Source organism: Crocodylus siamensis, chromosome 12 (assembly GCF_052110815.1).
Source record: "Crocodylus siamensis isolate JL-2025a chromosome 12, ASM5211081v1, whole genome shotgun sequence".
Classification (NCBI taxonomy): Eukaryota; Metazoa; Chordata; order Crocodylia; family Crocodylidae; genus Crocodylus; species Crocodylus siamensis.
In genome coordinates, this window is record NC_143406.1 from 39,189,099 (window position 1) to 39,203,605 (window position 14,507).

Here is a 14,507-nt window from a genome sequence, read left to right on the forward strand (position 1 = left end):
ATAGCGAAATAGCACTAACAAAACAGCATTAAGCAGACGTTGCCTGTATATTCTTGGCATTCCTGCCCAGAATTTCAGCAGTTCTACTGGCTGCATGCAAAATGTGGAATGAAATTGGAGAAATCAGGGATGTTGTTTTCAGCTCCAAATAGATAAGAACTTAGTCTAATTGTTCTAAATAGCAAACGGCAGTTTTACTATTTGCTTTGAAATGACAAATGAAGTTCCAGGCTATTCTTCAATTGGGTTTATTTGTCTCTTAAAACCAAAACAAAAACCTGAATTTAAAATGCATTTTTGCTCAGAGACGTTCATATTGCTAGATTGTAAAACAAGTTTCAGATCTTCTTTCCCTTTTTATGTGAAATCCAGCTCTTTATACCATCACGTACTACCTGTGTTAGTGGACTGCATCAACCCAAAATATAACCGGTTACGTGCAGTGCTATTTCTAATGTCTCCATGGCCACGAAGCAGGTAGCAAATGGGGAGATGTAGATAATGAAAGCACATGGAAAAGACCCAGAGGATTTTTAAAGGTTAGGAGAACAACTGACCTGGTGATTTGCGCCCTTGTCGGTTTACTGTACATTTGGTAGTAATTTTAGAATGGCAACATAAGCCTTATTTAGAGGTAAAACTGCAAACAGAACCTCTGTATATCATACATGCCACAGGATGGACCGACAAACTGTATGGTGTTATTCCTATAGCATCTAGAGCCCCAGTGCACTGTACTGGAGGCTCTCTACTGATATGCAACAAATACAGTCCAGCCTCTTCTTACACAATTAATTTTGCTTACTTTTTTGTCAGTGCTTGTTTGAAGAAGATAGCTTTTTCTCATGTTCATTTAGCAAAAGCAAATCTTGAACACCAGTTGCATGTGGTATTCTGGCTTGCTTGGAAATATAATTTTTTTTGTGCTAAAAGGGTTAATTATTTGTCAGTGTTACTTTTCCAGTCTACAACTACCTTTTTTAGCATATTCTTTCATTTTAGCATTGTAACCAAGAGCAGCCTGATGCTGTTAAAACTTATTTTAATGCGTAATAGGTAAATGTGCTATACACAATGCCCCTAAAATATTTTGCTTGAGGGTATGTGGATGAAAGAGCATCTTTTAAAATGCCAACTTCAGATAGTTGATAGTTAAATATCCCAGATGGGATTCAGATTGTTAAAGATTTTTTTTCCCTTTTAGACTTTGACTTCAGTGTACCAGGTTCCATGAAACTTCACAGTCTGATTTCTAAACTGAAGAAGTGGATCAAAATCCTAGAGGCAAAAACTAAGCAACTTCCAAAGTTCTTCCTCATAGAGGAGAAGTGTCGTTTTCTAAGTAACTTTTCAGCACAAACAGCAGAAGTGGAGATTCCTGGAGAATTCCTTATGCCGAAGCCAACTCATTATTACATCAAGATTGCAAGGTGAGTCACCACTGGGGGAAAAAGTAGCTGTATGTTGAGGAAAGTCAGAGAGGAAAAAAATAATTTCCTTTTTCCCAGCCTCCTGGATTTTGTATGTTTATACCTGGATGACTTAGTGCCATTGCTAATGATATGATTATGATGGCTTGAGGTAATCCATTTACTTCTAGTTGTACATTCATCTGGTAATGTACAGCATTTCACTGAGTAGAGTAACAAGGGGTGGGCAGCCAGGGTACTAATCCAGATGAACAGCAGCTACCACTTCAGTTGGCCCAGCCCCTGCTGCTGCTGAAGTCACAGACCCTGGTAAGTGCCTCTGGTCCCCCCTGGGAGGTCAGGGCATGGGCTGACTTCTTCCACATTGGTGCAAATGGAGTACATTTGACACTTCCACTACCAGTACAGAGACTCTTGTGATTCATTGGTGTTGTTCAGAGTAGATTCTGGTCTAATTAAGTCCTTTGGTCAGCAGTTTTGTTTCCAAGTGAAGAGGAGACAAAGATGCAAATTTGTGTGCCTGTCTTTGACAAGATACAGAGCTTGGTTAAAATGATTATTGAAATCATTTTAGCTTGTGTTCAGGTTGCATCTCATTTAAAAGAATTGGTAATTTAGTGTTAGTTTTACAAATGTTCTGTATGTAAGTGTTTCTTGCTACCTCTATGTATGGCATTTTTATCCTCCTCCCCCCTCTCCAAAGTCTTGCTTTCATTTCAGAGGAGAAAAATGAAGCTTCTGGACTTTGAAAGCTCAGGTGCTTTTATCCATTGCTTTTCTTGATAGATTTATGCCTAGAGTGGAGATAGTGCAGAAGCACAACACTGCAGCCAGAAGACTCTATATCCGAGGCCATAATGGAAAGATTTACCCATATTTAGTGATGAATGACGCTTGCCTGACAGAGTCTCGTAGGGAAGAACGTGTATTACAGCTCCTTCGCCTTTTGAACCCCTGCTTAGAGAAGAGGAAAGAAACCACAAAAAGGCATTTATTTTTCACAGGTATGGTAAGAGGAAGTATTTAGATTATTGGGGGGGAGGGGGAGACTAAACAGAATTAGTCCTTAAAGTTACTTGAGAAGATCTTCTGATAATTTAAACTAAAACTTTAAATTGGAGTGCATCAGAGTAAATCCTACCCCTTTCCAGGTGATTAAAGGATCTCCTGGCTCTGAAACTGTACGTCATAAAGAAGAAAAATATAGGGGGATGCACAGGGTCTGGGGGAAGGGCAGGGTTAGAGAAGGTTACAAATGCTTACTGTGTGGTATAATTTATCTGTCTTGAGTGGTGTTCAAGGCAGAGGCTGAGCTGCATGATGTGTTGCTGTGGAAATAAGTAGTCCCATCCCATGGTAGGTATTTAACAGGTGATGATTTTTTTTGTTTTGGCTTGTGTTTGAAAATTTTCTCCCTCTCTTCTAGCTAGCCCATAGGAAAGCTTTTGCATCTGGAAGATAGCTCTTCTTGTAGAACTTTTAATTCTGTACGTTCTTGCTAAATTTTCCCTATGAGGCCATTACTAAATAATTCTGACTTTTAATAATAAACCTACAGTATTGTGTAACATGGTATATATACACATGTATATGTATACAATTTTTTCATACATTATACTACCTAATCTGAGTTCAGTAAACTACATATGACACAGACCTGGTCTTGTGCTTCCTTCATGCATAAGTGTAAAGGCCTTGCTTTTGTTACACTGCTAATTTTGGAAGATACCTGATGTCCATGCTACAGCCTAGAAATACTTGGACAGTGTAGAGCAAAGATGGGCAACCCCCAGCATGGGTGCTGGAGCATGGTATTCAAAGGCATTTTGCTGGGCACATGCACCTCTGGGTGGATGGTGGGAAAGGGGCTGGAGCTACACTGCCACAACAAGGCTTGGGCCCCTCGTGACTTCGCTGCTGCCCACCCCTGGCATGCCAACATCTTACAAGTTGAGGTTGCGGGTGCTTTTGATACTCTGCCCAAAATGTTGTCAACCCCTGCTCTAGAATTAAAGAACATAAGGGTCACAGCCTTGCCTCTCCTCTGTAAGATCTCCCTTTGCACATGCAGCCTCATCTACCAGTTTGATTTTTAGATACGTAACTATGGATCTTTCGCAGGGCATGCAGAGTCTTAGTTCTTTCCCTGTGTCCCTGTGCACATTTTTCTGCTTTCATGCTGTGATTGACAGTAATTTCAGTTGTCCTGATGCAGTTGCAGAAGATGCTTCTGTTGAAACCGCCCAGATCTTTGCTTGGCAATGTAAATAAGAAGTCCAAGAAGTTAATTTTCGACATTTTCCAATTACTTAAATTGTTGGGAAGTTCCAGCTGCCAGCTAAACAACTTTGAATGAAAATAAACTTGAGAGATCTTGGGAGAACATGAAGCACTTAACAGTTGTGTGCAACTCCACTGACATGCAGCTAGTGGGGGTGAAGGGTAGCAACTGAGTTGAGGACGAGGGAATTTGAAGATCAGGACTCTGGAACGATAAAGATGCCATCGCACAAACTTCTGTAGGATATTTTTAGGAGTGGTCTTCATATCATCTTCTCTTCTACATCCATAAATCCTCATATTTTTAACTAAGTATATCTGATTTGCAGGTTTAACAATGGACTTGGTTAATTAGATGACATAAAGTGAACTTGCAAATAATTACAGGTTCAAAAGCAAGATGCATCTTAAAAAAATAGCCCTTAATGTCCACAGAGGAGGACCCCATTCAAAATGTTCAGCCAAAAAACGCTCATGGAAGAGGCACTGTGTTCATCAAATTAATTGAATGGGTAGATGTAGAAAGAAATGTATTCTCCAAAAAAGTAAATATCAATTGTTGGTCACAAATCAGGTAGAATATGTCGTACAATGTCCAGCTTCGGTTAGAGTCATGTGATGTAATAAAAAACAGTCCTATCAACTACCTTAATATGATTAGTACTTAAAATTATTTTTTTTCTTAAAACTACTGGAGAAACTTGCACTTTCTTAAAATTCCTTAGGGAAAGAAATACCTAGGGGTTATGTAGTGGGAGGCAAGTACGCCATGCTCAGCTGAAATAACAATTAAAAAGTCAGGAGATTAAAACTCCTTGAAAGATTTATTTGCTGATGGAAATGGAAACTAATCCTTAAATATCAGACAAAATATGATAAATGCAATGCAGTGTGATTTGGAAAAGGAGCTAATTTTAAACTATAATCTCTTTTTGAAAATTTTCCCCACACATTTTTCCTGTTGTATTACACCATACTACAGGATGTGTGTAGGCAGAAACTGAAGTCTTTCCCTCGGAGACAAATGGAAGGATCAGTTCTTAACGACATTTGTTTGCCTGATACAAAGAATGGCTGTTTTTAAGTTATTGAACAAAAAAGGCTTCAAAAAGTTTAAATCAAGTCCTAGCTTTTTTTATAATAAAAAATGAACAGAGGTTAATAATTTTTTTACTTTCATGACTGGCTGTGAAACAGTCTACCCTGGTGATCAAAGGACCAAGATTGCATAATCTTAATGTCTCTGAAAAGCTAGTTGCAGAACTCTAAAACAAGTGCAGAAAGCAAACCCAGAATCTGTGGATCAGCACCTGGGAGTGCTGAACATCATATCAAAATGTAAAGATAGTAGTGTACACATCTGGCTGCACTGTGGTCAGAATTCTAAAAAAGCTTCGATTCCATTGCAAGCCGATGCAACTTAAGTTCCTAAATCACTTAGTGCTTTTGAAAATGTTACTTTCCATCTTTTCAGTTAAGTAAACAGCCTAATTGTAAAAGTCTCTTCCGTTATAAATGCTTGCAACGTTTTCCTCTCCAGTTGTGGTTCTCCTGAATGCTTTATTAAATATTAAGGGTTTTTGTTCAAACGTTGGAGTTTTTTTTCTGTTGGAGGAGTACCAGAGTGATTTTTAATTGGATACTGTAAATAGGTATTCAAAGCAGGTAAATTTCTATTTGAATAAAAATGCCACCTTTTCCAAACAGGATTCATAATAGGAATCCTGAATCCCTTGGTGCTTTTGGTCTCTCTCTCTCTTTGTTTTTTGTTTTTTTTAAACTAATGCTATAACATGATTTTTTCTCCACTTAAATACATTATGCAAAGAAATCTAGTAAAAATAACAAAAATGCAGCTCTCATCTTTTTTTTTTTTTTTTTTAAACCAAGCTCTTGAATGTGCTACGAGTGTAATAAAAATCTTCACTTGACACACTTCAGTTGATTATCACAGCAGTGGTTAAGGGCTTATACTTGCATGTTAATTCTTCAGATTGTTTTAGTGTTTTGGTTATGCATTAACCTTTTTTTCTTTTCTTTTTTTTTCCCATTTCCAAAATTATTTTTAGTCCCTCGTGTTGTAGCAGTCTCTCCACAGATGCGTCTGGTTGAAGACAATCCCTCTTCTCTTTCCCTGGTGGAGATATATAAGCAACGCTGTGCCAAGAAAGGCATTGAGCATGACAACCCTATTTCTCGTTACTATGACAGACTGGCAACAGTCCAAGCACGAGGGACTCAGGCTAGCCATCAGGTATTGAATATGTGATTAATATTATTCAGGCTTACTTCTTAAGGACGTTGTGACACTGTGCTTTGCTTTCCTTTTTCGTATTTGCTACAAATATTGCATGTGTGTTATTAATTGTAAAAAATGTAGTCAAGCAGCTCCTTCAGGGATTTTAGCTGTCAAAAAAGCCTCACTGCATCTTCTGCTTATGCAGTTAATAAAGCTTTGCAGGCTTGTGTAAAGGTATCAGTTGAAAACACTAGAAGTCAAACTCCTGTTTCCACATAAACAGGTACAATATGGCAAATATAGTCCAAGCTTCTTCGTGTTGTTCTACAAAGTGCCCAAATTTTTCAGCCAGCTTTGTTTTTTAGATGCAAGGGTATCAGTCGTCAGTTCTGACTTTTGAATGTGAATGTCTGCTTGGCACGCAGCTAAACCCATTTTATCAGACTCGAACGGAAACCATATTCCATTGTCATTGGCTTGGACCCCAATTCATGTTAGTACCTGGCAAGTGCAAGGCCCCTTATTCCACTGTAACCTCCATGAGGCATCAGACTTTGATAGCATGAGGGTGTTTAATTTTTCTTTTTAGCATGCACCGTGCCATTCCTATGCCATTCTAATTGTTAAAATACACAATATGTTTGTCTGCTGAATGTTGTCTGCTGTAAACCAGTCTTTCAGCCTTTCTGTGTTACAAAATAAAATGAAGTGTTATATAACATCTGTTTCTATTTTGAGGATTGTACCTTGAGGTTATGAAACTTAGTCTTTTTAACAGTCATTTAATTGAAGCCAGGATGATTTTCATTCTCTCTTCCTTGTTGCACAGCAGATTCTAACTTTATTTCTTTTTCTAATTAATTAGGTTGGTATATGCTACAGTAATTAAATATGGTGGGCTGTTTGTGGACTCTGGAACCCAGAAAAGGTTGAACTGCACAATGTACAGTTTCAGAAATAATTGCAAGCCTTTTCTCTGCTTTGGCAGTAGCACTATACCACCATGGAAGAGAATTCTTTGCTTTGCTTTGGCTCTTTTATTCAACAGATTTCTCCCTGCCACTTATTTAGGAAAAACACCTTCCGTTTTCTCTTACAAAGAAGCCCCTCTATAACCAGAGGCAGACTGTTTTTTGTATTTGTCAAATGTTAAATCCCTTGTTACAGTGATACCTGCCATCTGTAAATGGGGCGCAAGTGAAGTCTGCTATTTTTGGTCTTCACATAATTATTCTAGAAGAAACACGTCCACATGTCTCTTGTCTTGTCTGTCTTTCATCCTCATCAACCTGTTTGAACAACCTTTTAAATTTTTTTGTAAACTGTGGGGGCTAGATTCAAAATCCTTTGTAAAGGGAGCTTCCAAGATGAACTTCTCGTACTCAGTTTTTAGACTGCGTGTAGTCTGAGGACCTCACCACCTTTGGAGCCTTTGAAAATAATGGACAGAAGTGACAAATATACATATCAGGACCCTAGAAGGAAGGATTTTAATTAGTCTGCAAGGGGCTTTGGCAGCTTAGATTGAAGTCAGCCACCCTATTAGGTTTCTTAGTGCTTTTTTTTTCCACTCGGTAAATGAGACTTTGCAAGGAGTTTCTGATTGTGGGGGCATGGGAAGTTTAGTAGAATGAATTGGTGCTGGCTATAGAAATGAATGTGCAGCAGAACTTGAGTTTTGAAGATGGAGCTTGTAAAGTACCACTCCATTAGTCTGCCATATGGAAGTGCAGTGGAGAGGTGTAGCAAATGTCAGTTTATTTTGCTTCTGCCTTGTTTGAGGGGCTTGCTAGAAGGTAGAACAGTAGTTGACTCATCGTAACTGTGTAGTCTCTGGACTTCTGTCATCTCGAAGCAGCTTTCTGGCAGCAGCTCTGTCGACTCTTGTGACAATGAAACATTTTTTAAGATGGCTTCGGAATGACTTTGCTACTCTGTGGGATATACACTTTCAAAATCAGTAAATATGTTTACAAGAGGCAAGGATTTCGTAGGGCAGTACCTTTTTACTGGACCACATATGTAGTTGGGATAGAGTTAGAGAAGATTTGAAATGCAAGACGCTCTTTCTCAGGTCTTGCATTTGAAAGCTTGTCTCTCTATCGACTACATAGTTGGTCCAGAAGAAGATATCACTCTAAGAAATCCTTGCCTCTTGCATAATTTCTGGACCATCATGGCTACAACATCACTTTTGTGCTACTGTAAATATGTTTACCGGAGTCAAAAAACTGCTAGAATAAAGACCTCTACTTAAGATGATCTCACCTGTAAGGGTGGCAGTAAGGAAAGAAAAGCTTGACGATACTAAGATTTAAAAATAATTTGTCATCATTGAATTTGTCTTGCTTTTAGGTTCTTCGTGATATACTGAAAGAAGTTCAAAGTAATATGGTACCACGCAGTATGCTTAAGGAGTGGGCTCTACATACATTCCCAAATGCCACAGATTACTGGACGTTTCGAAAGATGTTTACTATTCAGTTGGCATTGATTGGCTTTGCAGAGTTCATCTTTCACTTAAATAGGCTCAATCCTGAGATGTTACAGATTGCCCAGGTATATTTTATGCATTACAGATGCACATTGTTATCTTCTCTGATTAAAACAAAGTTTTCTAATTTACCTTTAGAAATGAATATTGCATGCTAAATTGACAAGCATGAGCATACTCAAAAGCATTTCAGTAGGCCTGCTTTTTAAAAATGTGGTTATGCACTGTATAAGCAGCAGTAAAAAATGGTAATTGTGCATACTTTACCCTCTGAAGTCTTAGATTTTGGAAGGAGACCTTACTCATTAAAAACAATTTAGCAAACTCTAAAAACTTGCAGATTTTTGCGTTGACATGTGGAAATTCCTTTCTTCACAAACAACTTTGTTTTTCTGTGTTAAATATCAAGCAGTTAAATTAATTAAAACAAAACAAAACTTTGTTTTAGTGCTTCAAATTCCTGTGGGGTATATTTATTTTCTAATATTCTTCATTCTCACGCTTTCATTTATGGCATTGGTATCCAGTCAAAATACAGCTCCCATTGCCACTTTATTTTCTACTTGAAATAAGCATTTAAAATCACACTTGCCAACTTAGTGGAGCAAAGGTGGTATATATTAAAATCTTAATACAATTTTAATGCGTGGAGAGTTATACTCTGCACAGCAATTAAAAGATTCCTTAATCCCCACTATGTATCCGTAACTTTCAGGTGCTTACCAGAGTGAACAATGGAGCACTTTATTGAGATGCAAGCAGAATGAAGATTTATCTTTCTGCCCCTAATCCCTTGCCCACTGCCACCACAAAAGAACCCATTCTTTAAGGTTGATATTCTGATACCATATATTTTAGCATGGTTTCACTGCACATGTCATGTGTGAGAGAATACTAGACATCCCAAATTCCAGACAGCCATTTTTTGTTAAAGTGGCAAGCATCTGAATAAGTGACATTTTAAAATAGCATCTTTTATTCTTCCATATATAGCTTTTGCTGCATTTTGGTCATGGTACTGAATCCAAGGGAAATAGTTGATGTATGTGGATTTAGCTTGAAGTATCACTTCCAGATAACTTTCTAATCTGGGTATTTAACACTAAACAAATGTCTGTCTTCCAATGGCTTTAAAAATGGATTTTCTGTCCCTTGTTGAAAGTTTTCTTTCCTGTGTTTCACTTAAAAAATCTAGGATACTGGCAAACTAAATGTAGCATACTTCCGATTTGATATTAATGATGCCACTGGAGATCTGGATGCCAATCGACCAGTCCCATTCCGTCTAACACCAAATATTTCTGAATTTCTTACTACTATTGGGGTCTCTGGACCATTGACTGCATCGATGATTGCAGTTGCTCGCTGCTTTGCACAGCCAAACTTCAAGGTATATACAGTAGTTATTCTCAAACAGTGTCCACTGGTATGTTATAATTTCACTGTAATAAAAATGCTTTGTAGGTTGGTATGCATGGCTAAGGTAATTAGGTACTGAACTGAAGTATGTGAATGAGCATTGATCAGTTTTAAGACATGATCACATAAGTGCCATTTATTTTGAATGCAAGTTAAATGCTGACAAATCCACGCTAACTTTTTAAAACTTGCAACAGGAGCAATCCGTGAGTCAATTGGAATTGCTGCAGTTTACTTGGTGGAAGGAATACATACAATGAGCATAACATCATCCTAATTTATACCAATTGTTTTATCATTCTAGCCTTAAATCTTTGCAGATCTAGCAGCAGTCGATAAAGTGCCAAATGCAGCATCATTTACATCCTTCAGAATGTCGTGCACAGGAATACATCTTGGTACTTTCTTAGCAGAATAGGATGCTAACAATAAAGTAGTGTGCCTTGCTGCATTCTGGCTCTTAGCAAAGTGTAGTTTGCTGAGGAAATGGCTAGTTTGCTTTTAAATTGTAATACTCTATAAAATTGAGCCACCTTGCACTGTAGGCAGCAATTTGCACCACACAAGCACTGCACAAAAAGTACTTAAGAAACATTTTTCCAGTTGTGTTTTTAAAATTTATATTGACCAGAGATCCTAGTGTTGAAATTTGCCTTCGCCACGGAGCTGATACATGCTTTCTCCATAATTAAATTGCATCCTGATCAAATTACCTGCATCGTCTGCCTAAGTATACTTGGCCTATAATCTTTCAGATATGGCCTTTAATTTGGATGTTCATAGATACGCAGCTGGAAATAGGGCTGACTGCTGGGGGGCCGCGGCTTCTATATCTCGGACCTGATTCAAAATTTGGGTGCTCAGGACTTCCATTAAAAGTGAGCAGCTGGGAGCACAGGTCACTTAAGAAAATTTTGGTTGAAGATTTTAACTTTATATAAAAATTAAAGTTATTAGTATGTTTTACAGATGTCAATGAAACCTATAGACTGTGTTGGGTGTATGTGTATTTTGAGAGTAACATGGGTTAAATTATTTAGTCCTTACAGGCAAACAATGAATTTTAAATTCCAAATCTCTAGGGTGTTTAGAAGGACTGGGATTTACAAGCAAGCAGTAAATCTTAACATAAGAAGATCAAGACTGCCAAAACAAGAAAGAAAATAGGAAACTTTTTCTTGGGCATTTCTTTTTCACTCAGCAATGCCAAAACGGTCCTTAGGATATCAGCTGGCTTGAGCCTTTAGAATCCTGTTCATAAACTGTTCTGTTTTTTTAAAAACAAACCAAAAACTAAAACCTCTCAAAAAATAAGGCAGGAAATTACAACGCTGGGGCAAGAACCACTAATTATGTTCAGCTGAAATATGCTGCATTTATTTAGGTAGAAAGGATGTGGGACCATGAATTCTTTTCCAAACTTTAGTGGTGAGATTTTAAAGCTGTCTGAACTCAATAACTTCAAGCTAACATAACATATAAATCATTCAACAAGTTATTTCCATTATAGGACAGTGTTTTTCTTGCTCTAAACATAATGCTGCTGCTCAGCAAAAAACAGCATCTGTTGAAAGAGCATAATAAATATGCACTACAATGTAACTTAAATATGTAGTGCCCTGAGCTTCTTTTTCCTGCAAGTTTGTTGGTTTGTATGTGTGTTAGATGCAGGTAGAATATACAGAATTCAAGTATGTGTATATCAGTTTGTATAGTTATATTGACGTATTTTGTCTTGTCATTCGAATTAGTTGTCATTTCTGTAGGGGAACCTTCATTTTTATCCACTGCTTTTTAAAATAAAAATCTCTTTGGAGAAGAAATATTTTGTTTAACAGTGTTTAGAAGGCTTACTGCAGTCCAGTCATTTCAAGGAGTTAAAATTAGAGAGGGAGCTAAAACGTCAAGATGCAATTTATTGCAGTTTAGTTAAAAATCTATAATCCCTTGACAATTCTTCTAGTTGAACATAATTATCTAATTCTCTTCTTCATGCAGGTTGATGGCATCCTGAAAACTGTGCTCCGGGATGAAATAATTGCTTGGCACAAGAAAACACAAGAGGATACTTCCTCTCCACTCTCAGCAGCTGGACAACCAGAAAATATGGACAGTCAGCAGCTGGTTTCACTAGTTCAGAAAGCTGTTACTGCTATCATGACTCGACTTCATAATCTTGCTCAGTTTGAAGGAGGAGAAAGTAAAGTCAACACTCTAGTAGCAGCTGCAAATAGCCTGGATAATCTCTGTCGTATGGATCCTGCCTGGCATCCATGGTTGTAACTTGAAATTTAGCTAGCCTTTTTGCTGCTCTCTTGTCTTGTGAGCCATGTATTGTGTTGAGAAGAGAATGTGAAGAATTCATTTCAAACCGTGACTTACCTGTCACACTGCCTGTTGTCAGTCTTTATTTTAATCATGTTTACAGAAGTAGTACAATTTTACTGTTTTAATTTCTTGAAAGGGATTTTCATGTACAAAGAAATATGCTGTTTATAACACAAAGGCAGTGTTACAAATAGCTTAAAACAAGAGGAGGAGACATGCATAGTGTACAGAAGAATCTTATTTTACGACGAGTGCTGTGATTCTGGCGCTGTTAGGTTATTAGGAATGGCAAATCCTAAATCAACAGTATGTAAACTTTTTATACGCTTTAAGAAATCAGTATTCCTAGTTCCTGAATTTTACTTGGTGACATTTTATTAAATCGCTGTCCTTCATTTGACTATAGTGAAGGCATGCATGGACTGTTTTAATTCTTTCAGAACTTTACATGAACTAAAGTGGTTTGTACAGAGATTTTTCTAACAAATGTATAGAAGTAATGTTTTTGCTAGGCCCTTAGTAACAACGATAAAAATTGTATTGGCTTTTCTTGGAGCACAATTTATGTACAGTAAAAAGTGCTAGTCGGTTTGCTTATTTGGCTTAGTAATTGACACTGTATTAAAAGGAGTTTATAAAAAGGCAAGGAAAAATTTCTCCATTGATGCGTATGTTTGACAAACTGATATAAAAGCAAAGAGCTATCAAATGAACCTCTCCCAATTTTTTTGATGTTTAGCTTTCTGTTACAGTAGGTTCTTCAGAATGAACCTGCTTCGGTTTATCTTTGTAATTTAAAAAAGATGAGTTTAATGTTTTATTTGAGTCTTTCTGTTGTGTTAGCATTTTTATAATCTTCAGTGTTGAGATTGTTGTACTTAAATTTGTACAGAGTGCTTTTTTTTTTTCAAAATAAATATTTTTAAAAATGCTTTCTGGTTTTAATTTCAGTTCAGTGTATTTTTAGGCTGCGGTAAAATGAAACAAGTGAAAAAGGCTTAACAATGTGGGTAACACTTGATAAATGGGGCAAAAATTGCTTGCATATTAACAGAAGCTGTTGTATAACCCATGATGTGCACATGTACACTTTGTTGGAGGAGTTAAAAATAGTAAATGTGTACATGAAAAGTGTGCCTTCTGGGAGTATATTTTGTTTCTTGCCAGCTAGGGACCTAACTGACAGAATATGACTTTAAATGAAATGTGGAAAGTTGCAGTCCACTGAATATTAGCATTTGAATGATTGTTTTAGAAGTTAAGATAGTAGCTGAAGATTCCCATTCTTACATTAACTTGTAATGACAGCTTCCATGAAAAGCAAACACTTCTACATACAGTAATACCTATTGGCAAGGTGTGTGGGGGCGGTGCATGTGCACATGTGAGATTGGCCATGCACCCCCTGGCAATGCCAGTCACGAAACCGTAAGTGCACTTCCAGTTTCGCTGCTGGTGATTTCAGTCTTGGTGATCGGCCGCTGGGGGATAATCCCCCCCCACCATCGGTGATCTGGTGCCCCCCTAAACTCAGGAGGCACCAGTTGCCCATGGTAATACTTATTCAAATGCTACATGTTTGACCCAACTCATTTACCTTTTTGGGTTAAAATGCAGCCTTGGTTCTTAAGTTTCTCTCTGAGCAGCTTATCAGAACTCCATCTTTATTCTTTGCCATCCTGCCTTTAAAAACTGACCCATAACAGTGGTGTGCAGAGTAATTTTTCCCCACTCTTTTTTATCTTCTGGGGGTGGGGAGTGCCTAATTTAACAGACTGATTCAGGAAGTCTGTGGCAGCACCCATTCAGCTGCTTCTTTCTCATTCTCCCCTGTCAGGTTTTGGTAAAGCAGGTCAAATACAACAAACTGGAAGAGATGGGGGCACCATCTGTGAGGAAAAACTTTTTGGCAGTAAAAGAAGATGGAGCTTTCTTACAGTTGTTCCAAGGGAAGGGTCTCAGAGTACTGGTAGCATGCTGGGCCTCTGTATTGCATCGTGGCATCTGCTAAGTCATCTTGTCTATCCAGATCATTAATTAGGCCTTCTTGCCCATAGTGTTTTCATAAGCTCTTGTGATCTAATTGCACCAATGGTACCTAATTTTCTATAGACCACTTGTTTATGAAGCCCCATGAGAATCATTTTCCTTTTTTTTTTTTTTTGAGGAGGAGGGTTCATTTCAACAGCTACTTGCAGCCAATAGATGAACTTGTCGGAAGACATGGACTGAAGTGCTACCAGTATGAAGACTACATACAGCACTGCCTCCAACTACCATCACAGCCACCAAGTTGAACAAGATACCTCCTGGAAGA

General features: G+C 37.8%; 1 protein-coding gene across 2 annotated transcripts in view; it reads left to right on the top strand.

The window, feature by feature from the left end:
• Positions 1 to 13,114, top strand: part of TRRAP (transformation/transcription domain associated protein) — a 138,112-nt gene extending 124,998 nt beyond the window's left edge. For both annotated transcript variants that reach the window (XM_090023203.1, XM_090023204.1), the window contains exons 66-71: positions 1,205 to 1,430; positions 2,217 to 2,434; positions 5,780 to 5,964; positions 8,305 to 8,508; positions 9,639 to 9,833; positions 11,861 to 13,114. In XM_090023203.1, the coding sequence (XP_089879329.1) occupies positions 1,205 to 1,430; positions 2,217 to 2,434; positions 5,780 to 5,964; positions 8,305 to 8,508; positions 9,639 to 9,833; positions 11,861 to 12,145 (1,313 nt within the window). In that variant the 3' untranslated portion in view covers positions 12,146 to 13,114. The remainder of the gene's footprint in view (positions 1 to 1,204; positions 1,431 to 2,216; positions 2,435 to 5,779; positions 5,965 to 8,304; positions 8,509 to 9,638; positions 9,834 to 11,860) is intronic.
• Positions 13,115 to 14,507: the final 1,393 nt, after the last annotated feature.